This window comes from Ambystoma mexicanum, chromosome 5q (genome assembly GCF_040938575.1).
Source record: "Ambystoma mexicanum isolate Mex_15411 chromosome 5q, UKY_AmexF1_1, whole genome shotgun sequence".
NCBI classification, from domain to species: domain Eukaryota; kingdom Metazoa; phylum Chordata; class Amphibia; order Caudata; family Ambystomatidae; genus Ambystoma; species Ambystoma mexicanum.
In genome coordinates this window covers 692,303,657-692,331,153 of record NC_090933.1, presented here as the reverse complement: position 1 = coordinate 692,331,153, position 27,497 = coordinate 692,303,657, and the positions used below count along the sequence as shown (strand labels likewise).

The 27,497-nt window shown below is 43.3% G+C and overlaps 1 protein-coding gene across 1 annotated transcript in view; it reads right to left on the bottom strand.

Annotated features, from left to right (window-relative positions):
- The window catches only part of PREX2 (phosphatidylinositol-3,4,5-trisphosphate dependent Rac exchange factor 2), a 1,458,907-nt gene that overhangs the window by 792,249 nt on the left and 639,161 nt on the right, over positions 1-27,497 (bottom strand). Inside the window, exon 14 of the mRNA XM_069621155.1 lies at positions 27,027-27,076. Within this exon, the coding sequence (XP_069477256.1) occupies positions 27,027-27,076 (50 nt within the window). The remainder of the gene's footprint in view (positions 1-27,026; positions 27,077-27,497) is intronic.

Genomic DNA, 27,497 nt, shown 5'->3' with positions numbered 1-27,497 from the left:
AGGCTTGGTGCCACCCCAGAAGGAACAGTCCAGCCTGAACTGCTTGGTCACATGCCTTCTGCACGAGACCACAAGCATCCCCAGACATGTTTTGACCTCATTGGGCCTCTTCACTGAGGAGTAGCTTGGTTCTCAATGTCCAGCAGGCACTGTGGGATGTATTGACCCACTCTGCTATCTTATGCAGCATCACTCTGATAGTTATGGTGCAAGAAACAGCAACAATGGCGGCAAAACTCTTGTGTGCGCCAAAAACCTCCAAAACCGTGTGTTTAAATGCACAAAAAGATGGATGCACAACCTGCCACCCATGGTGCATATGTGGTGGGATAGAGCACACACTGCAGAAAATGTTCCAGTGGGCTCCATGACCAGCAAACAGAGTGCAGAGAGAGAAGCAGTGCTTTGCAAATGAAACTCCAAAATGTGCCTATAAATGACATTTGCTTTGTTGCTAAAAACTCCAAAATGCCTATACACAACATTTCTCAACATTCAAAATCTTGCTTGGTGCTAAAATGTATGTAATCTAATGAAGCATGGCGTATATATAAAGTCCTAAAGTGTAAAGAGCAAAACATTTCGTCAGAAAAACTGGATTGTCTGTAAACTGACAGCTCCTGTCAAAATCTGTGAATGACAGCTGTCAGATGAGCTCCTGATGTTCAAGGTATCTAAACTAAAAGTCTGTCGGATTAGCAAACATAAAAGGATTGTTGCTAAAAGGAATACAGATCTCAGTTGTGTTTTTGATCCCACAGATTTAAAGCTAAGAAAGTAATGTAATTATGTTTGATGTAACAAGTTTGGTTTTTGCTGGATTTAAGAATTTAAGAATAAATTAGCCTGGCTGAGCTGCTGTAACGCTCACCTGGTATCCATGGGGATGTCAAGGTGAGTGAGAGCGCGATGCGTGATGCACCCCTTTCGTATTTGCATTGAACTGAGTTCTTTTTCTGTGTCTTTTAGGTGCCGCGACGTTTTCAGCGTGGATGCCGGTTATCAAGAACAAATGCGGTGGGTAAGCGTGGTATGCGGCGCCTCTAGATGTTTCCACGCTAACCTGGACTGTCTTTTCCCTCTTGCAGATGGATGAGAAGTTCCGGAGACAGAGTTTCCCCAGAACAGCTGGGATTCAGGTAAGCGTTTGAAGCTCGTACAGTATTTAAAAATAAGCGAAGATTTGCAGATTGCTTACTAATGCCTTTTTTCTGTTCTTTTCCCTTTTCCTTAGGAAGCGACGTGCCGGGATGGGAATGACACCGCCGAAGATGCCAGCAGAACAGAAGGAGCGATGAATGATGGGCAGAAGTGCCGCAAGGTAAGTATGTTCCTAACGGTGTTCTTGTCCTTGCAGGAGCTGAGCGCATAAGAAAGATGCAGGCCTACTGGAGACCGATCCGAACACAGTGAGTGTCACACTGCAGGTGCAGAAAACACAAAGCATGTTTTTCAGCCTGGGTGTGGCTTAAATAGTCTCTGGATATCCCAGGTGTCTCTGGGCTGAACCACACCCAAAAGTCTAGACCGCACATGCAGTTCTGGGAACCGAAATATGTGGGGGCATCCATCTTGTCCCCATCAATGCACTACAAGTCCAATCCCCAATGTTATCCTATGGGAGTGAGTGAGTCTGGTGCCACAAGTGCCAAGTCTGACTCCAAGTGGGTCTTTGGAGGGATGGAGAGGCCGTTGAGGGCCATGTAGGTGATTGTGGCCTGGCTCCAGCCTGACATCTTGGAGGGCTGGGGACATGAGGGGCAGGAATCATGAAAGCTGCAAGGAGTGGAAAAACAGGTTTCTCCGAAGGGGAGGGAAATCCTCTCAGCAGAAATTCACTGATAGATGATAATTGTGGGTTAGGCCAGACTCTTGTCTACAGAAAGAGAATGAACAATGGCAGATCCTTCAGCACAGGAAACAGATATGTGAAAGGGTCGTAAAACTGCCCCTGGAAGGAATTCCCCAAAGGAGGGGGCCACTCCTGGACTCCAGGGAGAGACAAAGGGGCGGACCATTTTCTGTTAAGAATGAACAATTAACAATTTTTAGAGACTAATAACTTCAAAGTGGTGAAAATTATACAAAGGACAGATCTGTTAGTCTAATTTTTGGCTGTACGTTTCAAGAGGCGGTAGAACTGTGTAACATGTTCTGGACAGGAATGGCAATATATGTGGTTTTATGTGAACTGTGTTAATGCTAGAATTGTACAAATTTACACACACATCTCTATGGTAAACACACACATTTGTGGAAATTTGCAGACAATTTGGAAAATGTGTTCATGGCGAAAAGGACAAAATTCTGTAGAAAGGTGAAACAAGATCCCACAGCTGTGGGATTTTCATGAACAGATGCTACATAAAATTTGGAATCTTTGTGTGTGATTTGTCTAGAGGTGACCAATGTAGAAATATGTATTTAAGATAAAATCCGATTTTGACACTAGTGGCTGAGGGGAGGTTTCTAAGGTCTGTAAAGCTAAACCATAAATGTGACATCATCCGGCCTTGATCCAATCAATCAGATGCAAGGCGGAGATGAGGTCCTGATCCAATCCCAGTTCACAGGGGCAAGCTTAGTTTAGCCGGCCCATACACCCATTTTGTGATGTCATTTGAAAGGATAAATAGAGACAGCTGACAACACATAGGGTCTCACTGATTCACTCACTTTCCTGATTCCGGCAAAGCACTCTGATCCAGCATTCTACATCCAGCCTTTAACATCCTTCCAGATCCAGATTCCAATACTCTTGCCAAGAAATTGAGAACTATTGACTTTCAGCAGGGCCCAAATCCTGAAACGTATTCTCACAACCCAGTGGAGCGCTCTGGTGTGGGAAGGCCTTTCGAACTAATATCCTGAAATTGTCTGACTTGCTACCACAAGGCTTGCCTGAGGAATTCACTATTCAGCTGATTTGAAATACCCACAAACAAGAAGGGCAGATCCTGTGCAAATACTGTGACCGGCCTAACTGATCCAGTCCTGCACCTGATGTGCTGTCCTTCCTTGACAGATCCAATCCATGACCAGAACTGACAGTCCAATTTAATAACTTATTCTGTAAGTATTAATAGGAAGAACAGTGACCCATAATATATCTGCATTGTATGATCCCAATCTCAAACCCATCCGATCTTTAATTCAGAACCATAATTTTGCTAGAACTATCTTTGTGCTGACTTCTCTCATCTGTGTTACTCAACCCTAACTTATTATTTTTTTGATTAAGAAAACTAATTCCCAAAGCAAACGGAAACTAGAGTATCACACATGAATTGTTATGAGCAGCCGTGAATGACTGATTCCTGTGTGACATTCTCCTTTTTGTAGTCCTTAATATAGCCTAAGAAAACCTATCTGTCATCCTTAAAACCGAATTTCTGTTTTCCATTCTCACGCCTATTTTGCAAAAACAACTTTTACTAAAACCTCTATAACTCCCTCGCTTAAGGAAAAGTTTGCCACGATTTGACATTCTGAGAGGTTTTACATGTGTGAATTAGCTTTAAATTATTTCCTACTCTGACTTTAAGATTTCAAATGTTTTCTTTTGACTAAATCATTGCTTGTGATTGTGTGCAACTGTTCAAAGCTGCTCCCATACGAATATATAATAATTTAAGTATTTTTGACCACATTTGGTGTTTTTGCTCAACCAATTTCAAAGCCAATTCCAAAGACAATTTCAAAGCCATACTGGCAGCTGAAAAGTCAATTCCGTTTTTCTCTTGTGTTTGAAGGGGGGTGGTGGGAGTGATAGTCTGTTTGATTTGTGTTATTCCTGAATACCTGCTCTCTCCTCACATCTATTTAATTGCCTATTGGGGGCTTGAGGGGTGCTGCAGGGGAACCACCAACCATAGTGCCATCTGTTCTAAAGCAACACAAATGTATTCTTTTCTGTGCTTCATTTGTTTTTGTGTTCAGTACTTGATTCTTAGTGTATTAAAGAGATTATTCAGTGTTCTGTCACCCCATTGGTGATTGTTGTTTACCTATTGAAATATAGTGTGATTTAAATTCGAAATACATAAATAAATATTTACCTTTGCAAACTAGCCTGATTCCTGGTTCAGTGTGACCGGGGGGGGGGGGTCTCAGGAGAAGGGTGTGATATGAGTGGTATATCGTTCAGAATATTGAATATATAGATGAAATAAATAAGGGTTTCATTTGCGCACTACATGCTGGGCGTGACTTGGGTGTGTGCCAGATTGAAATCACTTACAGCACAGGACCCATTCCACCCGGGGTGCCAATAGCAAAACAAAAGAAGTGATGGCTGGAAGGTTTAGAATGAATCACAACCTCTGTCATGAAAGCCACCGTGGTCAAACTGTGGACATGATTAAGAAGGCTAAATACGCTTTCTGGGGCATGATTTTAAACCTACTGACTTAAGGAATGTGTTCCCATGAGCCAATTCATTTGATGCAGACATTGATCTATAAGCAGCTGAGTGTCCGATCTAGCCCATTGTTCTGTTTTTACACACAACCCTTGCAACTGCACTCCAACCAGGTGGTATGCCTACAAAATATCCCCACCAAAAATATTGTAGTGCATATGGGCGTTTGTCTCCCCATAGGTGATATTTCTGGGGGGGGTAATTTGTGGGAGCAGGGGTTGGGGGTGTCCCCCCGCACATTTTAAAATAATGCAGGGGTTGTGGGGGGTGTCCCCCAAAGGGTCCATGGGTCAATATCACTGCAGAAATATGGCAATATTTTTGTATCATGATATTTTTGCGGGGATATTAACACATGGAACCAACCAGGATGGGTGTGATCACCTTCAAAGACACAGGAACAGCAAACATCTCATGCAGCACCTCTAGTACGAAGGTATGGCCTACACCAGAATGCAGATAGGAGAATTACCACTTACTGTGTAACTCTGTTGTTGCACATAGGGTTACAAGTAATAGAAAATAAGTGTGAAAGAAATGAGGCACTAACCAATAAAATAATTACAAAATCAGAGAAGCCGCTGTGTATCTTCCTGTGATAAGGCCCCCAGTGATCTGTACTGAACAGACTATAGATGAGTAAAGGGAAATACGCAAAAGCATGTTAAAATGTGTATACTTACATTGCCAGCAATAAAATAAATGGACTAGTCCTTTGCAGGGGTAAATTACATAAATTCCAGATTCCCAGAAGTGTTTGCAAATAGGTATTGCCCCAGCTGAAATGTCTGAGTGAATAAAAGTAACTCCCTTGGAGGGAAAAGTTGTCCCTTGGCACACTTCTACCCAACAGAGCAGAGCTTTCAGGGAAGTTGTTGCTGAAAGTAGGTCCAGAGACCAGGCCCAGCCACATGACCATCCAGAGATCCCCTCATCAGATGTCAGAGCCAAGGCCATGTATTTGCACTGGAATATCCCAAGGCAGCTCAGTTGTGCTTTTGCCTCCATGTGTGAAGGTATTGCAAGTGTGCCTGCTTCCAGATCACTCAGAGGGTCGAACTATCATAGCAGCAGCCATTGCAGGAAACTAGAGCAGACTCACACCAGGCCTCGAAGCCCATGCTCCAAAAGAGATACCGGCTCCCATCCCAGCCAATCAGTGGCCCACTAACATCTGGGTACATGAAGAAGCCATTCTGCCTCTACTTACTTCTACCCATGTGAGTAAGAGAATGCGAGCAAGAAAAGAGACACGTGGCCCTCGAGCTACCGAACATGCTCAGGGCACATATTGAGGAAAAGTAACACCTAAAAGCAAGAGACACCACGAAGAATCTGCTAACCAGGTTCCTAGTGGGTGGCCTGATAAACCTTATAAATGGAGGTGCCTGCTGGATGCAGGTAAGGCCCCACAAATTTGTAGCAGAATAATGAATTAAGAGTTGTAAGCCAGACAATGTGTGTGAAATTGTGTCTGTATTTACATTTTTCAGGAACAGACCTAAGCTGCAGGATGAAACTGCCCTTCTCATTAACCTAACATTATACATTATACATTATGAATGCCAAAAAAGAGATTTTCAACACAAGAATCCACAATGCCAAATCCGGTACATAAGAGCTATCCGCTATCCTAAGAGAATTAGAATCACCAGTGCCTGGTGTAATAACATCCAACAAGCCCACTCCATCAAAATAGCTCTCTTACAAAATAAGAGAGAATCCAAAAAAGCTAACCTCGGCACCAAAGACCACTCTAGCAATAAACAGAGATCTCCACAACCGACTGCCCCCCTTCAACTTCTCCCCAGTCACAGAGGACGAAGTAGTTAACATTATCACCAGCCTTAAACCCACTAACTGTCAAGGAGACCTATGCTCTGACTCTGTTATCAAGGATGGGGCCAAAGACCTACCCAGCACCTTTCATCACCACCTTGATGAACTCATTTAAGAACTCATCCGTTCCCAACAACCTTAAAGAAGCATGGGTCCTACCTCTTCTCATGAAACCTAACTTAGACCCCAATATACCAACTAACTACAGATCCATCGCGACAGTCCCCTTCCTCCTGAAAATAATAGACAGAGTAGCATAACTCCAAATACAACTGCATTTGGAAAACAACAACCTCCTAGGCCTGCGACAATCCGACTTTAGACCCAGGCATGGGACCGAAACAGCCCTCCTTGACCTAAAAATCCAAATGGATGAAGCCAAAGCAAGGGCAATCTGGCCATCTTGCTCTTGTTGGATCTGTCTGCAGCCTTCGACCTGGTCGATCATCAAATTCTGACTAAACACCTCTCCTCAGCTGCTGCATTCTCCCAGAATGCCACCAATTGGATTCAGTCCTTCCTGTCTGACAGAACGACCAGGGCTTTTGCCACCTACGCGGCGGCTGACCCCACCCTAATCCAATGTGGAGTCCCCCAAGGATTGTGCATTTCACCCATGCTTTACAACATCTTTACCAAGCTCCTATTTGATTGCCTTCATGACCTGGGTGTCACTTATACAAACTATGCTGATGACACACAGGTCCTCATCACACTCACCGCGAGCAATGAGAAGGATGTTGGAAAACTCAATGAAATCTACCTTGAAATCCAAGCTTGGATGGCTGCCCATAGCCTTTGCTTAAATGACGATAAGACGGAACTGCTTATCTTCGGTTCCCAGGCCCGTCTCAACAAACTCGATCTCAGGTACCAATCCTTTACCATTGATGGCAACATCATAAAAGTCTCAAAAGAAGTCAAAACTTTGAGTGTTTATGTTGACTCCACACTCTCGCTAAAAAAAAACAAATAAACGCTACTATCTCATCCACTGCCTATTCCAATAAACTTATCAATGCCTGGAAACCATTCTTATCCACCAACAGCTGCCTTACATTGGCTAGGGCTCTGATTTTGTACAGACTGGATTACTGCAACACACTCTTCCTTGGTTCTAACAATCACAACCTGAACAGACTACATGTTCTACAGAACAACGCCCTTAGATGTACCCTTAATCTCCCACATCTCAACCATTAGAAAGGAAGTTCACTGGCTCCCTATCCGTGACCGAATCAAGTTACGATCACTCGTCATCACACAAAAATGCCTGTCCCAGACAGCTCCTCGCTATTTATCTGATAGATTCACCAGACAAAGCTCTTCCAGACCTACCAGATCCCCATATCTGCACCAACTTAACATTCCAAAGTTCAACTTGAAAACAGCAGGGGGAACAAGCTTCCCGGTGTTAGCAGCGAAATGTTGGAACGCACTGCCCATGGTAATTAGAGCCGAAGCCTTGTGTTGGTTGTTCAGAGCCAAGGTGAAGGAGTTGCTCACAAATCAGCAATAGCTGGCTATCTGACATCAGCAAATCCTCTCAACCTATAACACTGTGTTATCCATAGTTGCAAAGCACTTTGTAACTCAGTCCTCAGTGAACTCTTGCACTCTGCAACTCTATGTTAGCTATAGTGGCGAACCACTCTGTAACCCGGTCCGCTTTGTAACTTTTTGATATGACATGATATGATAACTTATTTATAACGCGCTAAATACCCAGAGGTTTATGCTCTCTACTCTCGGGACCATCATGTACACAGTGTCTCATGATATTTATTGTATTATCCTGTGCTATCCTTCTTATGTACAACTGTCTGTAACCTTTACTGACTCAGAAGTCTAATGCGCCCAGTTACCCCAGAGTTTGGCCGCGCTATACAAATAAACAAACTAAACTAAACTAAACTAAACTAAACTAAACTAAAGTAAACTAAACTAAACTAAACTAAATACAGTGGGCATCATTGCTTCGGCTGGAAAAAAGATTGAGTACAACGTCTGCAGATTGGAAATCGTACTGCTTCATCACCTCACTGTGATTCTACCTAGAAACCATCTCTGCTGCCTGTGCTGCACTATTTGGAAGGACCAAGCCATACTCTATGGCCCACTCCCCAGACTCAGGCATGGCACCAAAAGAATGGCATGGAACTGCAGTTTGCGCCTTCAGCCACATCCCATTGGCGCTTCCACTGCATCAAGAAGGAAGTCGCAGAGTGGAGTCAGGGACAGTGCCAATGGCCCCACATAACGGGTGTTCTTACTGATAGAAAACAGGTCAGTTCTCCGGACAGAAGAAGGATGGAGTAAAGCACCTACATAGGGGTGGACAATGACATTTTACCTTACCTCATTGTTATTCTACCTGGACCCTTTCCATAGCCTCTGCTGCATTATCTGAAGGACCATGCCACACTGCAGGATTTTCCGCCCAGGCCTGGGGACAGTGCCCACAACAAATGACCTGGGCTTACATCTGGTGACTTCCACAATGTCCCACTGACACTCGCACGGCATCAGGCAGGAAGTGGCAGAGTCTTGTCAGCGACAACATGTCCTCCTGTTGTACAAAATGAATGCCCTAGGCACACAGTAAGGCCAGCAGCCAATTAAACCATTTGCCACCATCCCTTGCTGGTCACTTTTGGTTGCCATGCACTTTGCCAGGATCATTACTTGCTGGCTAAATTTTGTTTCCAACCTCTCCTGAGCCGCGCTGTCACTATAATGAGGCCCATTACTACTCATTAAGACAGTGCTTCTATAACCTGAATGGCCACTTTCCTCTCCTTATGAAGATACAACAGATCCTCTGTAATCTGAACCTGCGCCATGTCTGACCTGCACCATCTCTACTTCTCCCCAGTAGAGGGCTCCTAAAACCTTCAGGTGCTCCAGACTCTTCTGTGGACCACTCAATGCCCTGTTGAAAGTTGAACACTTGCAGCAATCTCATTGTGACAGTAGACACGGATCTCCGTTGGTTAATGGAAGGCTGGCGACCGCCCTCCTTGCCAGTCCTTGTTTCACTACGTTTCAAAATCTTCCACTCACACAGACTGCTAAGTATGGGTGGAGGAGTTTGCATCAATTTAAGAGAGTCAATACATGCAAAACTTGTCCCTGACCCTATTCTACAGGACAAGACTGAAGCCCTTTTGTTTTGCTTCTGTCCCCCAAAGCTACAGCAACCTGGTTATTATCTTACAAGCTGCAAAGGCACAACAGGATTAAAAGCCCACAATCTTCTGGACATTTTCCCATCACTGTTTGTTTAATTCGCACTCATTAATGTTCTCTGGGGCCACAGCCTCCAGGTTGATTGTGAATCCAATCCAACTCCGGCGGACTTACGCTCCTGTATTTCCTCTTTAGGACTGACCCAGCTAGTCATATATCTTACTCATTCTAGGTTATCTAAAATTAATTTCTTTCTATTTCCTTCAGGTCCTCCTACTTGATCATATGGTCTGACCACATCCTGATTTGCTTGAAGCTCTTCTCCCCTAAGGCCCAAAACAAAAACAACTCCGCCCCCCCATCAACAGTGGTAACAAGAGCTAGCCTTCAATCCCAGAAAACCTTCTTTCAAACAAGCTCAACAAACCTATCAAACTTTGGTAAATGTATATTGTTAATCCTTCTCCTGCCTCCTCAGGAAAAACTCGAGTGCCCAGTTAATCGAGAGGCCTATCTCTCACTCTGCACCAGAGAGCAACCTTGACCATGAAGCACGGAAACAAGGCTTCAAAAGACTCGAGTCCATCATGCAATGAAATCATCAATGTTCTCCTCTCAAACTTTTCAAAATGGCTGCAATTTGTTCAGCCAAAACAAATTTGGTTTAAATATATTGATAACACCAGAAATCACTCGAAAACCGTTTCTCTCTGGTCTCTGACTTAATGTTTTCCATTAAATGATTCATTGACATCAGGCCATCAGCCAAACTATATGAAAGGCTCAAAATTGTCTTCATACAAAGGACAGAGAAAACAAGGAAAGCATTGGGTATGACCACTAAACCTGCTCCCTTTCAAAATGCAACCTGTTTTATCCCCTATGACCAAATGCTCTGTCCTTTTTTCCTAATACTATCTCACCTCTTTTAATCAAGACCGAATCCAGTTACTCTCCAGCTGGCACGGGTGCAGCCTGCCTTTTAAAACAATTTCCTGTACACTTTGTTCTATTCCTTCATTCTTTAGCTCCTGTCACAAAGAAGGGCACATCAACCCCCACACTTAAAATAGGCGGCATCACTCCCTTGCTAAAAATAAACACAATGACCCAAAAATCCTCTCCAATTTCAGGCCTAATTCCAACTTTCTGGGAATAACAGAAATCATGGAGTTATTAGTAGTTACCCAGCCCAGTCCCACTTTGCACTACATCACTGCCTTTCCCAACTTCAATCCAGATTTCCAGCCTCTGCATGGGATAGAGACTGCTTTCCTGGGTTTCTGTGTTAATGCCCAAATCATGTCACACAAGAAAGGGGGCATTCTGCTGTCCATAGGTCACTACTCCTGTGACTAAGCTCAGGCGCATCATGCAATCTCTCACCCCTGGCACAGAGATTTGGTGGTAGGGAGCCTGGTAAACTCCTGGTTACACTATACCAATTCCCTGTACAAGTGCTTGCCGGATTACTGGCTATTGCTATTGAATAAAAAACATGATGGATGCCCTGCACCTAAAAACCCTTAATAAAATGTAAAATTACACCAAAATAAGTTGGACACTCTTAAAACTGAAACAAGGCCCAGAGATTGTTCTTGGCAAGTGGGGAGAGTAAGGAAGGGCCAGAGTAATATTAATATTAACATTCTCACTCGCAGCCCCAAAAATGCCTATATCGGGATGCCTCTGTGCTCATGGGCTATTCATCTTCTGTGCTCTGTGTTACCAAGCCCCATAAAAAAAAACTTGCAGTTGATTTGGTTATGTTAGTATCAAAGTCCCCCAAAAGAAATGATAGAGCATCATTTGGGTTATCCAAGAATCCTTCCTTTCTTAAGGGACCTGCAGAGATCATAAGCAGAGCATACGAGAAGAAAATGAGGCAGGTCTTCCCTCTCTGCCTCACACAATTTCAATCAGAGAAGCTCGACTAACCCTTCTATTTGTTAACAATATAGGCGAGAAATAGAATGTCAGCTCGAGCAAGAATGACGTGGTGTATGATCTGAGGATTGGCAAGCAACGACAGAATGGGGAGGAAGTAATAGCTCAGGGGAATTTTTTTTGTCTTAGAATCAAGACAACGCAGCACAGCACAGGTTCAAATCCTGATCCCGCTCTTAGAAACCACTGTTGGTATAAAGCATGTTATAAATGAACAATTATAAAAATGATAATTATAATAATTATGATTGATGACCTCCCCTTGCCACAAATATATCCGCCGGACATATGTGGGTCAAGCGTTCAAACTCCACCTCTTTGGACTTCTTTACGTTTTTGCAGTAGGGGCCTACAGCGATCGATTAGGAGATGATGGGAATCCAAAATATAGCTGAAACCTACCTCGGTGAGGTCCTCCTACACTTTCTTTCCTATACTTGGAGATAAAAGATTGAGGAAAATGTTCATGCCATGCCAAGTCTACCAGCTCTCATGCACGAGAGACCACCCTCTTAGCAGCATATCTAGCTGCACTATATTACCATTCTCTACTGTTTCTTAAAACCAACATCAGCATATAAAACAGCTGATGGAAAACTATCCGGTAAGTACAGAAGTGTCTTCAAAGGTGACGTTCACAGATACCGACTTGACTAAGCAACTTGTTCAGACCCCACAGTTCTGCACTGTCAGCAACGGTGCCTCCAACTTCCCACAGTAGACTGTCACTATTTTGGCAGCAGAGTTGTCCCTGTGTTTGCGCACCAGGTTTATAATAGCTCAGCCTGCGATAGATGCTTTTCTAGAAACTGACTCAATTTGGGCTTTCAAGGAGAGATTTGGAGTGAATATTACACCGAATTATGAGAAGCTATGCACTACTTCTATGTGTCTCCCATCTAACTTGAAGCTGGTCTTTTATCTACCCCTAATTGATGCAGAACATTATTTTGGACTTTGATTTGTTCAGGATTAGATAGTTAAAGGACCAATAGGATGTTACAGCATGTAAGTGAGCGCTAGGGGCATTTGGTGCTCTATCAAGAAGAACTGTCTATCCGCGAACAAAAACATATGCACAGGCCTCCCATTGAATGCAAGTGCTGTATCCTACAGCTTCTTCGACATATGTGGGCATGTCATTTATATATAAGCAGAAGAGAAACGGAGCAAGCAGCCAACCCTGTTTGACACCTCTCAAAGTGTGAATTTTCTGTTTGAGTGTCCCGTGAGGACCAAAACTTATCTGTACTGAGTTTCTATAATATAGGGCTCTGATGAGGCCTGGCAGTTTTCATACATTTCCATAGTTGCTATGTTAGTGTGTGATGTGGTGGATAGCGGTATTACATGGAGTGACATGTCATAAGGGAAAATCTGACCCATGTGGTCAATAACACACTTAAGGTAAACGTTAATAGACTAGTGGTGTAGAATTGTCAAATGTCTTGTCCAATCCATGATAAGCAAGATCATATGGCTCTAATGTAGCAAAGGGAAAATAAGAGCACTCAAGATGCACCCACAGAAAAACGCTAATGAAAAATCAGAGAGAAAACATGATAGACAGATAGGGAGGAGATGGAACAACAAGTTCAGAATCAAAGACTTTAATTCTGAGGGACTACGCCCGACAATCTCCTGTGATACAAAATCAAGTAAATTGTTTCCTGATGAATATAAAGACCAACATATTGACTGAGCTGATTTTCACTTGAAGGTAAGTGAAAAGCTTTATTAGTTCATTGCACCTTTAAAGCACACAATCATACCCTTAGTAGCCCACCTTCAATTATTGCCACCTGAATCCTAAGTACATCCTTAATACATTTCAGTGAACCTTGTAATACATTTATAGAGTGATTATTTGACTAACAAAACAGGCCTTTGTATTTTATGGTGTGCATTTTAAAAAAACACCTGAATTGCCATTTGCATTGCACAACTGCTAAGCACTGGCCATGGCACCAATACATTTGGAATCTGCTGTTGGTAACTTCCTTAAGTGGTTCAGAAAGACAGAGACTAGGATTTGAAACATAGAACCAAAGAAATGATAGAGCATCATTTGGGTTATCCAAGAATCCTTCCTTTCTTAAGGGACCTGCAGAGATCATAAGCAGAGCATACGAGAAGAAAATGAGGCAGGTCTTCCCTCTCTGCCTCACACAATTTCAATCAGAGAAGCTCGACTAACCCTTCTATTTGTTAACAATATAGGCGAGAAATAGAATGTCAGCTCGAGCAAGAATGACGTGGTGTATGATCTGAGGATTGGCAAGCAACGACAGAATGGGGAGGAAGTAATAGCTCAGGGGAATTTTTTTTGTCTTAGAATCAAGACAACGCAGCACAGCACAGGTTCAAATCCTGATCCCGCTCTTAGAAACCACTGTTGGTATAAAGCATGTTATAAATGAACAATTATAAAAATGATAATTATAATAATTATGATTGATGACCTCCCCTTGCCACAAATATATCCGCCGGACATATGTGGGTCAAGCGTTCAAACTCCACCTCTTTGGACTTCTTTACGTTTTTGCAGTAGGGGCCTACAGCGATCGATTAGGAGATGATGGGAATCCAAAATATAGCTGAAACCTACCTCGGTGAGGTCCTCCTACACTTTCTTTCCTATACTTGGAGATAAAAGATTGAGGAAAATGTTCATGCCATGCCAAGTCTACCAGCTCTCATGCACGAGAGACCACCCTCTTAGCAGCATATCTAGCTGCACTATATTACCATTCTCTACTGTTTCTTAAAACCAACATCAGCATATAAAACAGCTGATGGAAAACTATCCGGTAAGTACAGAAGTGTCTTCAAAGGTGACGTTCACAGATACCGACTTGACTAAGCAACTTGTTCAGACCACACAGTTCTGCACTGTCAGCAACGGTGCCTCCAACTTCCCACAGTAGACTGTCACTATTTTGGCAGCAGAGTTGTCCCTGTGTTTGCGCACCAGGTTTATAATAGCTCAGCCTGCGATAGATGCTTTTCTAGAAACTGACTCAATTTGGGCTTTCAAGGAGAGATTTCGAGTGAATATTACACCGAATTATGAGAAGCTATGCACTACTTCTATGTGTCTCCCATCTAACTTGAAGCTGGTCTTTTATCTACCCCTAATTGATGCAGAACATTATTTTGGACTTTGATTTGTTCAGGATTAGATAGTTAAAGGACCAATAGGATGTTACAGCATGTAAGTGAGCGCTAGGGGCATTTGGTGCTCTATCAAGAAGAACTGTCTATCCGCGAACAAAAACATATGCACAGGCCTCCCATTGAATGCAAGTGCTGTATCCTACAGCTTCTTCGACATATGTGGGCATGTCATTTATATATAAGCAGAAGAGAAACGGAGCAAGCAGCCAACCCTGTATGACACCTCTCAAAGTGTGAATTTTCTGTTTGAGTGTCCCGTGAGGACCAAAACTTATCTGTACTGAGTTTCTATAATATAGGGCTCTGATGAGGCCTGGCAGTTTTTATACATTTCCATAGTTGCCATGTTAGTGTGTGATGTGGTGGATAGCGGTATTACATGGAGTGACATGTCATAAGGGAAAATCTGACCCATGTGGTCAATAACACACTTAAGGTAAACGTTAATAGACTAGTGGTGTAGAATTGTCAAATGTCTTGTCCAATCCATGATAAGCAAGATCATATGGCTCTAATGTAGCAAAGGGAAAATAAGAGCACTCAAGATGCACCCACAGAAAAACGCTAATGAAAAATCAGAGAGAAAACATGATAGACAGATAGGGAGGAGATGGAACAACAAGTTCAGAATCAAAGACTTTAATTCTGAGGGACTACGCCCGACAATCTCCTGTGATACAAAATCAAGTAAATTGTTTCCTGATGAATATAAAGACCAACATATTGACTGAGCTGATTTTCACTTGAAGGTAAGTGAAAAGCTTTATTAGTTCATTGCACCTTTAAAGCACACAATCATACCCTTAGTAGCCCACCTTCAATTATTGCCACCTGAATCCTAAGTACATCCTTAATACATTTCAGTGAACCTTGTAATACATTTATAGAGTGATTATTTGACTAACAAAACAGGCCTTTGTATTTTATGGTGTGCATTTAAAAAAAACACCTGAATTGCCATTTGCATTGCACAACTGCTAAGCACTGGCCATGGCACCAATACATTTGGAATCTGCTGTTGGTAACTTCCTTAAGTGGTTCAGAAAGACAGAGACTAGGATTTGAAACATAGAGCCAAAGAACCCGGGGCAGCGGGTTTCACTTTAAATAGCCGGCAGGCTGGTTCGGGTGGTAACAGCGCTGGGTCTTATTATTAAGTAACTTTGAGCCCGGGCCGTTAACACCCGATCTGGCCCGCCGGCTTGGGTCTTATTGCTTAATAATTATTAACTATTACCTGCTACATTAAATGGTATTCAAGGTATCGATGCAGATTTCTGAGAACCGCTCCCTCCCGAAAATCATTTAATGGATGTGTGTAACATTTTACCAATGTACAGCGCTAAGCTTCTTTCTGAAGCTAGTTCCCAAGCTGTTTTATTATTTGTTTTTGTCTAAATCATGTGCCTTTGAATAATTTTCCTTGTTCTTTGTTCAGGCAAACTGTGACAGAATGCCATCTCTCGAGGCTGTAAAAGCCTTAGCTTTTGGGATTTCTATTGATATAAAACGATGCAGGAAGTTCTGTTTCTGAAAGGCAGTCTGCCAATCAGACCCCCTTTCATAAAGCTACAAGCCAAAATCATAGTTATCCATGTGCCTTCTGACATCTGCAGCCCCCGCTCCCGAGTGGCAGAAGGCAGGTGCAAAGGTCACATGTCCCTCCCTGACAGCTGCTGTAACCCAAAGTCACTATAGTCCGAGGTAGCATTTTAACTTAAGAACTTTGACTTCCCTCAAATTTCTCTGAAGTTGATTGTATTATCTCTTTCTGCCTTAAAAGCACCTAATTTTGATCACTACCCCATACGGGCATGTGTTACCCATAAACAAGCACACTCTCTAGTTCATTTTATAATAATATTTGTTAATCTCTCAATCAAACAAAGGGTTGTTTCAGGGGTCTTGCAGTCCTCTACAGTCACCCCCTTCTAATAAAAACATCTCTTGATGCATGATTGCTACAGAACTACCTATGGATATGAGGCCTTTCCTGGCCTGCAAAAAACATTGGAGAAAGTAGTTACATCACAACTGCAAGAGCATGAATTCAAGCTGGCTTCTCTCTGTCCTATGAAACAGAACAGCCTTGGTAGCAGCATGGGACGATATCATGAAACATGCTGATAATGGTTTTTGTACCATGCGGATCATATTGGATCTCTCGGCAGGCTTTGACACTGTGAATCACGATATCCTCTGATTTAAGCTGTCGGGGATTGCACGAGTATCTCAACAATCCTTATGATGGTTTCAGTCTTTTCTGTCAGAATGTACAACATTGGCGAAACTCGATAACTGCTTATCCAATTCAAGTTCCTGTGGTGTTCCACAGGGCTCGGTTTTGTGCCGCATCCTTTTTAATATTTATATCGATTGGCTGATGTCTATCTTTTCCAATTTTAATCTTTAGTACATTTCCGGTGCAGCTGACATGCAGATATATTAACTCCACATACTCTTTTCAAAATATTGTTGACTGTAGGGAGGAAGTCAAACAATGGATAATTTTTATTAAATTGCAACTGAATACATCTAAAATTGAGATTATTCTGTTTGGACCTAAACATTTGGTTACAAACCCATCACAGTTACCAACCACTCCTTCTCTATTTGAACCCCCAACTTCCTTTGCCCACACAGTGAAAATATTTAGCTTGTTATTGGCAATCCCATAGGCTGTGATAAACAGGACGGAGCAATTCATACATGTATCTTTTATAGACTTCTATTGTTGCATTTTGCTCTTCATTTTGTCTTGGTTGCAGATCATCCTGCTTTGGCCGGGCTTGTGGTTAACTCTTATTTGGACTACGCCAATGCTATTGTAGATGGTGTCCCACAATGGCCATTGACTTGCCTATAGGTTATACTAAATGTGGATGTTAGACTTATTCACCATGTGCCAAAATGTTCCCCAATCTCTCAATTACAAAGATCTCTCCATTGGTTGTCATTCAAACACAATATTTAAAGTTTTTTTACCTCATGTTTAAATGCTTACATGGACTCGTACCACATTTTTCAGCCTGATAGGAATCAGCCTTACTGGCCGTCACAAGATCTTCCGTCTCTACAGAATCATTTGTTAACAGTTCCTACTTGCTATGTATTCCAAGATGACTAACGTTGCTTTGAAATGTGCCAATACCCCTGGGACGTCCTCCCCATTGAGTCCTTGACTCTTTTTAGGTCAAATCTAAAAATGTATCTTTTCAAATAAGATGCCCCCCTTTATTGCTTCTGCTCCTTCATCGACTTGTATGATGCTGCACACAGATGTAGATGTTCCTGTTAGGTCATGCACAGTGCATCATAAGTAGATAAAATCAAATAGAAATCAGATCAAACTTCTGTAAAGAAAATTTGCCTTATCAGTCTAGTGGCAGCATAATCTCTAAGAATAAGCCATACCTGGTTATGGTATGGTGACTGATAAAAGCACACAATAATTAAGCAATCGAGCAAGTGCCAACCCTGTTAGCCTAGGTGAGTGATGTCAAGGCTATATATTAATGGCAAGCTCAGCTGTCTCTCCTACAACAAGTGAGACAAAAGATAGGATGCTGCCTTCCTTTGATTCCCCGGGTGAAAAGGTAACACCTACCCTCAGGGCATAAGAGCTCCCACCAGGAGGTCATATGGGAGCCCTGCTTGAAAGGGGTGCTCACAAAACAAAGGACAGCCTCACACCAGGGTGCTGCACTACACAGGGCCTTTAAAGTCAGTAGGCATGAGAAAGGAGTGGAGTTAGAGTCCCATCCCCTGAGAGGTAAGGTGTCCTGGGAAGGGGGTTCACCCTCTTGGTATTCGGTTACGGCTCCCTTCCATCCTTTTCACTTCAGTTCTTACATAACAAGGCACTTTGAGTATGATGAAATAAGACAAAGATTGTGTGATTTCTGCACCTAGAAACACTTGTCTAAAGGGTTGTTATAAATGACTTATCATAAAGCATCATGGGGTTGGATCCCTTACGGCAGGGTTGCTTTTATCCAATCCCCTGCTACAATTTGCCTTTTTAAAGAAGGAGTCTCCCATTCCTTCCTTGTTTCATCTTTCGCCTTTCGAGAAGGTAAAAATAATTCACTGGAGGTCTATTGGGAGTCCAGTCCATTCCAAAGTCTTGCAACAGTGAGGTGAAGTGAGTTGAAGATAAAGGCATCCAAGCCTGAAGGGAGCTTTGACACCTAACCACCGCCTACGAACAATGGGGTGAACTGCTGTGGACCAATGCCTGCCACTTTCCCAGTTGTGCTGAAGCCGGGCTCCTACCTGGAGGTGAAGGAAATCCTGTAGCTGCCAGCCAAACTCCTTGCACTAGGGGGGCAGATAAAGAAGGACTCAGCTTCGATTGGGTCTCCCAGGAACCGGAAAGCCAAAGAGAATGCTGAAATCCTCTTTGCACAGCTTTCAACACCTTTCAAACCGACAGAACCTACTGTGCTTCTTTTGGCACATATCATGGCTTCTAACTGCTCACCTGCATCTCTGGACTGGCTCAAAGCTGCTTCAAATCAGTATCATTTATCTCCACCTCAACAGCCACACTGGCTCACAACTACAGATGCACTTGACTCAGAGGATCTTTGAACAACAGGACCCCGCCATGGCCTGACTCGAACCACTGAAGCCATCATGTCATGCGCTGACAACCCGAGGTAGCATTATCTCAAACCAACTAAATCCCCAAACTAAACCTGTTTAACCCTTTGAACCACATCACCTTGAACGTCAACTCAAACTGCACAGAGCTTCAGCTCTAAGCTGACTCAATGCTGACTTGCATGTGGATCAAAACTTGCTGAATCTCAAACCCAGTACGATCACAGGAATAGCACTGAGAAGCCCAGTTCAACACAGTCGAACCACCTGAGACTACGAATAAGCTACTGTCAAGAAGCCCTTTCACCCTGGTCCCCTTTTGAAACATAGTGCCTTGCAAGCACCTTTTTTTAATCCTATTCTTGAAAGAAATATTCTTTCAACAGTGATATTGATGCACTTGCTTGCCTGATCCTGACTGCTTATGTACACAGAGTGCTATAGTGCACCGGTTCTGCATTGTTGTGTTCTCTCTGCAGGATGGGGCGTTTAAGTTAGTGATTTTAGTTAGATGCTGATTGTACTCTTGTTCAGAATTGCCTAGCATTTCCGTGCTGTACTGCCCTTGTGGGTGGGGCCAGACACATATGCAAATATTATCTCTTCTCTGTGAAGGGTGCAGTAGAAGAAAAAGTGGCTGCAAACTCTCCTGAGTGGAGGAAATTCCAAAGAACAGGGTTTTTGAATCATGTTCGTTTTCAGTAGAGGGGCTCCCACACCCCTTTTTGATTTTAGTTAGTTGATTGCATTCTAATTGCTTGATTAAAGTATAGATAGTTTTATAGAACCTTGATTGGATGTTATTTTGTTTTGGAGTTGTTGTACCATTGCTGTTGGGATTGATATTGTTATCACTTTACACCCCCATTGAGAGTAGAGCCTACCGTTGGAACACATTGCCACAAAAGGCAAAGGAGCTACACCTGTTCGACTGCATCTATTTTACCTTCACAATTGGGATCACAGCTGGTTTAGTAGTAGTGTGAGGCTGAGTAGAGGGTTTAGTCACTACTGATCCCTGCAATCCTACAGAGCTGTAGTCTTTTTGACGCGCTAATGCTGCATGGTGTTCAGCTATTGGTACATTGTTCCTTACTCGCGTTTCATTAATGCAAACACTGGACAACTGGAACACATCAAGGAATCAAGGGGTGCCCCCACATTCCACACTCACGCCACTGATTAGCTCTACAGCTCCTGATGTAAAGTCAAGACAGATTATTGGTCATCCTAGCCCTGAACTAGTAATTGTTTGTTTCAATTGGAGAATGTAATTCATCCAAGATTGAAAAGTCCTTGGCACTGCTATTTTTTCTTGTATTTCTAATGGTGCTGGAACAGTAGATTACAAACAGAAATTGCTAACCACTGAATGACAACGTGTAATAGGAGTAATGAATTGTTGTGGTTTGTGGTAAACCTCCAACCACAGGACTGTTATATCCCTCTGCAATAACTAATGTATTTTGTTTATGCATCTGTCATTGATTTACATTTCTGTGTACAATGTCTTATACGTCCCATTCAAAACTGACTACAGTGCTTATACCTAGGTAATAAACTCTCCACATATGATATGACATGATATGTTGTTTATAACGCTGTTAATACCCAGAGGGTTCTAAGGGCAGACCTGGGGATCGATCCTGTGGTGCTCCGTGTCGTCTTACTTCCAAGACGAGCACGTTTCCCCTGAGCTATCCTCTTGAATCTCCTATACTCCCTGCCTACATCTTGAAGGTGATCGCAGAAACCTTCCAGCAGATTATTGTATGAGGGCAACAGTGACTATGGCTTGGAAATTGGAATAATACATATATATTATACATAAACTTGTCCCGTTGTCTGTATAATTTGTTGTGGCCCCTTTCTTCTTTATGTTACAGGAGGAGGTGGTCGTGTTCTCTAATTATGCAGACGATACTCAATGTGTTATTAAGTTGTCGGGACATCACAAAAAGGATGAGGCGGAGGTGAATAGAGTTTTTGCCCTCATTGAAAAATGGATGTTGAATAATTTCCTAGCTCTTAATCGCAGTAAGACTGAGCTGCTGATAGTCGGCAGTTCTAAGGCGATTAGTAAGTTAAGTCAAGACTCCTTCAAATTTCTACGACATTATCACTCCCTTATCAAAAACAAACATTTTAGGAGTACCTCTGAACTCGACATTAAGCATGAAAGCTCATGTTTCATCAGTAGTGGCAGGCGTAGTCTATTATATCAGACTCTTAGCTCATCTGAGGCCCATGATTTCACAGGAGAGTGCTGATACCATAGCCAGGGCAATTATAGGTGCCAAATTGGACTATTGTTGCAGCCTCCTGCTGGGCATTAACCAAAGAGAGGTGCATAGATTGCAGGTAGCCCAGAATTGGGCGGTCAGAGTTGTTCTTAGACTTCCAAGGTATAGTCATATAACTGTGGCCAGGCGCTCATTACACTGCTACCTATTGAAGCCAGGATTAATTTTATAGTATTGGTTATAGTTTTCAAATGCCGGCTTCAAGTAATGCCTGAGTACTTACAACAGTACATAATTTCAAAGAGTAATGTAAGATCTTTGAGATCTGATTTTTCTAACCAAATCATACAGCCAAGATGTAAAACAACGAAGGCGGAAAAGGGAGCATTCAAGGTGAAGACCCCCTCGCTGTGGAATAACCTTCCTACAAGCCTGAGGAGTCACTCCTCCCTCGCATCTTTCAAGAAGGAATTGAAGACTTTTTTATCTGTCTGACCTATTGAATATAAGGATTCCTCCAATAGTGCCGCATCATACCACAGGGGACAGTGGAATAATTTGCAGACAAGTCCTAAGGTCTTTATCTCTAATCCTGTCCTCATTTGTGCTTTATGCCCAAGGGTCAATGGTGCGCATAACAAATGAGATGTAATGTAATGTAATATAAGGGCCCAACACTGCTGAATCCAGCAAGCTGTATACCTTAAATGTATTTGGTTCAAAGCAATGGGTGTATTTTCTTCCATGTAGTGCCACGAGAGTAAAACTGGGCAAGCAGATTTGATTTGGTTTTGTTTTCTCATTTTATAATATTGCAAATGCAACTTCTTAGCAAATCTAATATGATTGTGCTATAAGGCTGCATCCCAGCAGTTAGAAACTGGCATGCAATTGCGGAAAGGAAGTGGGGTACTGGCACACAGAACATTGCACTTCGGAAACGCAAGGGGAAGCCTGCACACCGGAAAGCATGGTGCTCAGCAAAAGGAGAGGCCAAACAAAAGGTAAGTTTAGGTACTTATGGAGGGGTCGGGGACTCCGGATAGAGGCGCGAGAAGGACATTGAGGGTGAAGGGCAGAAGAGGGGACTAGGAGAGTAGAAGGTTCAGCCAAAAGGTGGGAGTGCCTGAGTGTGAAGTACCTCAGTGTTCTGCCTAGCAGCCATCAGACTGCCAGAATGCTGCCTGCATTGAGGGGAATATTATTTATTCCGGCAGCAAACAGACCTGGAGCCAATTGTGCACAGGCCTTATCCAGAGGTATAATCTGTTAAATATGACAGTGCATGTGATATACACATCCTGGTCTTTTCATGGTAATCATAGATTAGAAAAAGGCATTCGATACAGTAGCCCAAGCACATCTCAGGGATCCCTGAATAAGAATGCTGGAGCCCGCCCTATGCACACATAACTATGGCATAGTGCACTGGGCCCCTGGAAGTGGAAAAAACTGGCCCCTGTCAAATAGTTAAAGGAGTCAGGCAAGGGTGCACCTTCATCCTATTGCTTTGTTCACTTGACATACATGGGGCCTCATTACGACCCTGGCACCATGTTTTTAACGGCGCCGTAAAAGGCTGCGGCGCCGTTAAACACTTAGCGCCTTACTACGAGGTCCCTTTGCGGGACCCGACCTTAACGGCTGGTCTACACCAGCCGTTAAAGTAGGGACCCGCAAAGGGACCTTGGTGCTAAGTACGGTACCGCAATTTGCGGTACTGTACTTAGCGCCTTCCCCATTCCCATAGAGCCCTATGGGGTGAAAATGGGAATGGGGAAGGGCCATGGTTCAATGGGGAATTACCGCCTCGCCAACCTTGGAACGGGGTGGTAATTCCCCATTGAACCATGGCGGACCCGTTACAACACCGGCACCAACCATGGTGCTAATAGCGCCATGGTTTAGCGCCGGTGTTGTAATGAGGGCCATGGTATAATAACTCCTGTTCAAGGTTTGGAGCCAGACCACCCAGAGTAGAAAGTGAGGAAAGACGATGCTGCATTTATATCAAAAACACAAAAAGGCTGGCAGTGCCAGCTGGATGCATTGAACTTACAATTTTAGGGGAGAGGGTTAATAAATAAATAACATTAAACACACATTGTATGTCATGCCATTTCTGACGTTCGCCAGCACTGAATGGGAAGGGAACAGGGGAGAGATAAAACATTGGCAAAAATATACAGTCGTGGTTCCACTAGGCCTTGTGGTTTTCGGACATGCATGTGCAGTGTAGAAGTGCAGGAGAAAGAGATGGGTGGGGGGTCGACGGGGAAGGGAATGGACAAGTGCTGGTTGGGGGGCCCAGGAGGGAAGTGCCAAGGGAAGCCACGGCAGAGACCTCAGACGAAGTGCTAGTGCAGGCGACTCAGAAAGGTGGGATGTAGAGTCGCCGAGCAGTGTGGGGGTAGGTGCTGGCATCGACTTAGTAGAAGGCCTGGTATCCTGTAAGATTCATGAGGACCAGCTCACTGGTCTCAGCGGCAGTGGGGTGGTTAACAGGGAAGGGAACCAGGGAAAGAGTTTTGAGCAGTTTCCGTAACTTAAGGAGGCCTGGCTCCAGTCTGAGAGGGGCAGACAGTCTGTTCCACAGGGAGGCACCAGCTGAGGAAAGAGACCTGCCCCCCCCCCCACTCTCTGCTTAATGAATCGATTGACAATCAAAGAATTGGAGTTAGAGGATCGGAGGGCTCTAGCAGGGGAGTTTCTAGGGAGGGACATTTGGAGATAGCGTGGTCCCAGGCCCCAGAAAGCCTTGTGAATGATCCAGAGGGTCTTGAATTTGATCCTTGTAGCCACCGGAAGCCAGTGGAGAGATTTTAGGGCTGAAGAGATACGGTCCCTAGGCTTGAGGCCAATGATAAGACTTGCAGCCCTATTCTGGATTAGCTGGAGGGGGCATAAGGAGGAAAAAGGGCATTTGAGAAAGAGGCTGTTGCAGGAGTCCAGCCCAGAGAGGACCAGAGCTCTAGAGACATTGAGAGTCAGGGGAAAGGTGAGTAAAGGTCGAATGCCTCTGAGAAGGTGGAGCTGGAAGTGGGTCTTCTTGGTAAGGTCCATGATGTGAGGGGTAAAGGAGACAGCGGAGTCGAAGATGGCCTCACACTTTGGTGGGGGTAGAGGGCCCAGAGAAGGTGGTAGGAGGGTAGGAGGAATGGGGGGCGCCGGTGTCCCGATAAGAGGATCTCCATCTTACTGGCATTAAAACAGATATCGTTAGCTGCACACTATGCGTGAATGGTGGACAATCAGGGATAAGAGAGGAGGAAGAGAAGGTAGTAGGGGGGGGTTTGGAGTAAAGCTGTGTGTCATCGGCATCCCACTGGAAATGAGGAGAGTAGGAGGAGACCAGGTGAGCCTATAACTGTATTTTAGTTGTATGCAGTATATTGAATTCAAGAGTTTTTTAAGGTATTTAACTAATTAACTTTGTGCAAACTGTTTTTAGTTGATTTTAAGTGTGTAATGCATTCTGCTTATCTGAATACTTAGTATTGATTGACTGAAATATTCTGGCTGCAAACCACCCCAGAAAAAAAGATGGGAGCTATTTTACTCAATATATTTTCCAAGACCATAAGGTATTACAAATAATTACAAATTGCATGTAGGTTAAGTAGTGCGTTCTGTGATATGAGACTAGCAAAAACGCTGTGGAATTTTATTTTAATGAACATATTGGTGCATATCTTTTGTCCAACGCACTGCATCTGAGATACAATTAAGAAACATACAGCCCTGCTGACTGTTATATAGCATTTTTTGTTTAGTTATTCACTTGAATGTCAACACCAGTTCCACACTGAGTCGGGCATATTGGTAGTATGTTCAGAATTACAATGAGCGGCCTTTCCGTCAGCTGTTGAGCTCTTTATCATGTAAGCTCTCTCCTATCCTCTGATCCCTGCTCTGTTGCTATGCCACACCTGCGGCACAGCTCTCCCTTGCGCCCCAAGGAGGCCGCACTTTAGACAACCCCATGCATACATATATATACTATCAACACATCCCAAAAGAAAGTCCTCAGCAACACAGCATTCCAACCCTCCCCAAAGAGTGCATAGAGTTGGTCAACAACAGTCTTTGCCATCATATTGCAACACAACATTCAATTCGTGTGGGCACAAATCACACGGGTAGTCAAAGATATCAACAAAATTGATGAAAAAACAAGAAAGACTCTTTGAACATATCTCAACCTTCTAACTACCACTCTCTACCTAATGCTAATATCACTGACCCAACTTCTACATTCTGCTTCACTAAAACAACGTTCCTCGAAGTGGAAAAAACCATCTTCTCTCTCAAACCGTCTAATTGTAAAGGAGACATCTGTCCAGCGCACATCATAAAAGAGGCTGCAAGAGACCTCTCCCCTTTTATCTCTAAATTGATCAGTGCCTCCTTTGCTTCCAGCACCGTCCCAGCCAATCTCAAACAATCCTGGGTCCTCCCGCTTCTCAAGAAGCAAACTTTAGACCCACTTATCGCCACCAATTACCGCCCTATCACAACGGTACCATTTTTGCTCAAAATCCTAGATAAAATTGCATACTTATAGATTCAGAAACACCTCGAACAGCACAAACTCCTAGGGGTCCGACAGTCAGGATTCCGACCATTACATGGGACGGAGACTGCACTGATAGACCTGAAGACTCAGATCGATGAGCTGAGAGATCAAGAGAAAACAGCACTATTGTTGCTACTCGATCTCTCAGCTGCATTCGACCTGGTAGATCATAAGGTCCTCTGTAGGCACTTGAATACAGCAGCCCACTTCTCCACTAGCGCTGTTAAGTGGATAGAATCATTCCTGAGTGAAAGAACTAGCAGAGTATTCTCACCATCTGCATCTGCGGATCCTACCCCTATCATGTGTGGGGTCCCTCAAAGTTCTTAAGTTAGGGCTGCATTAGGCATTAACAAAAGAGTGCACATCTCTGCTATCAGACGTCATCACAATTGGCTACCCATAATAAAATACAACTAAAAATAGCCTCCTTGTCACAAAAAAGCCCTTCATAATGTGGCTCTGAGTTATCTAATCGACAGAATATCTAGAAGAACATCCAGTAGACCATCTAGAACTATTAACACTAACTGTCTGGTAGTACCCAGATTCAAATCTTCCAAGATAGACGGTAACAGTTTTCCTGTGAAGGCCGCTAAACTCTGGAATTCCCTGCCACACCAGCTGAGAGCCGACCTCCCCTACTCTTTCTTTAGAAAGAATCTCATCACTCACCTTAATTTGTCTGAGAATTAGTTCTCCTCTGAAACTGGGTTTCGCTTTTAAGACCTGCTGTTTGATTGTAAATTTGTAAATTGCGCACATCCCTAGTTACCATGCTGTAAATAACCCGCCCTCTGCGTAACTTGAATCTTGTATATTATATTTTGTCTTGTGTAATGTGATCTTGACTGTATATTATGTAACCTTTGCAAGCTTCGCATATCCTTTTGCGCCCTGCTACTCTTGGGTCTGGTGCGCCTTATAAATGCAATAAACAAACAAACAAACAAACAAGTATTTGCCAGATCAAATCAATCTCTTTAAATACATGACATAAGGAATTAAAAGTGTTAGCAAAGAAACTCACCGAATCACAGGTGTGAACAGACTGTGGAGTCGGCAGTATAACCGGACACCCTGTTGAAGATGGATATTTTTAGTGATGAGATAACAATGCATGTCAAAGGTTATATTCACTTGAATGGAGGAAGCCAACATTGGGTATGGCTAATGGACCTCTACCTACATGATCTACCCTCAGTCACTTACCGCTGGTGCTGTCATACAGGCAGAGGTCTAAATATCTGGAAATATTGATATTTGGCAATCTTTTCTTTGACCTTCTCATCACAAACCTTGCTATAGAGCACACAAGAGATTTGCCCCATCAGAAAGTTAGAAAGTAGACCCCTTACAGGAAAAATCATCCTACACAACTCATGGGACATGGGAGGTTCATGGGACTCTAGTCAGCACCATAACATGGGAAAGGTCTGCTATATGACATCAGATTACACAACAGAAAAGAGGAGTTAGGCTAAATTGCACCTAGTTTAGG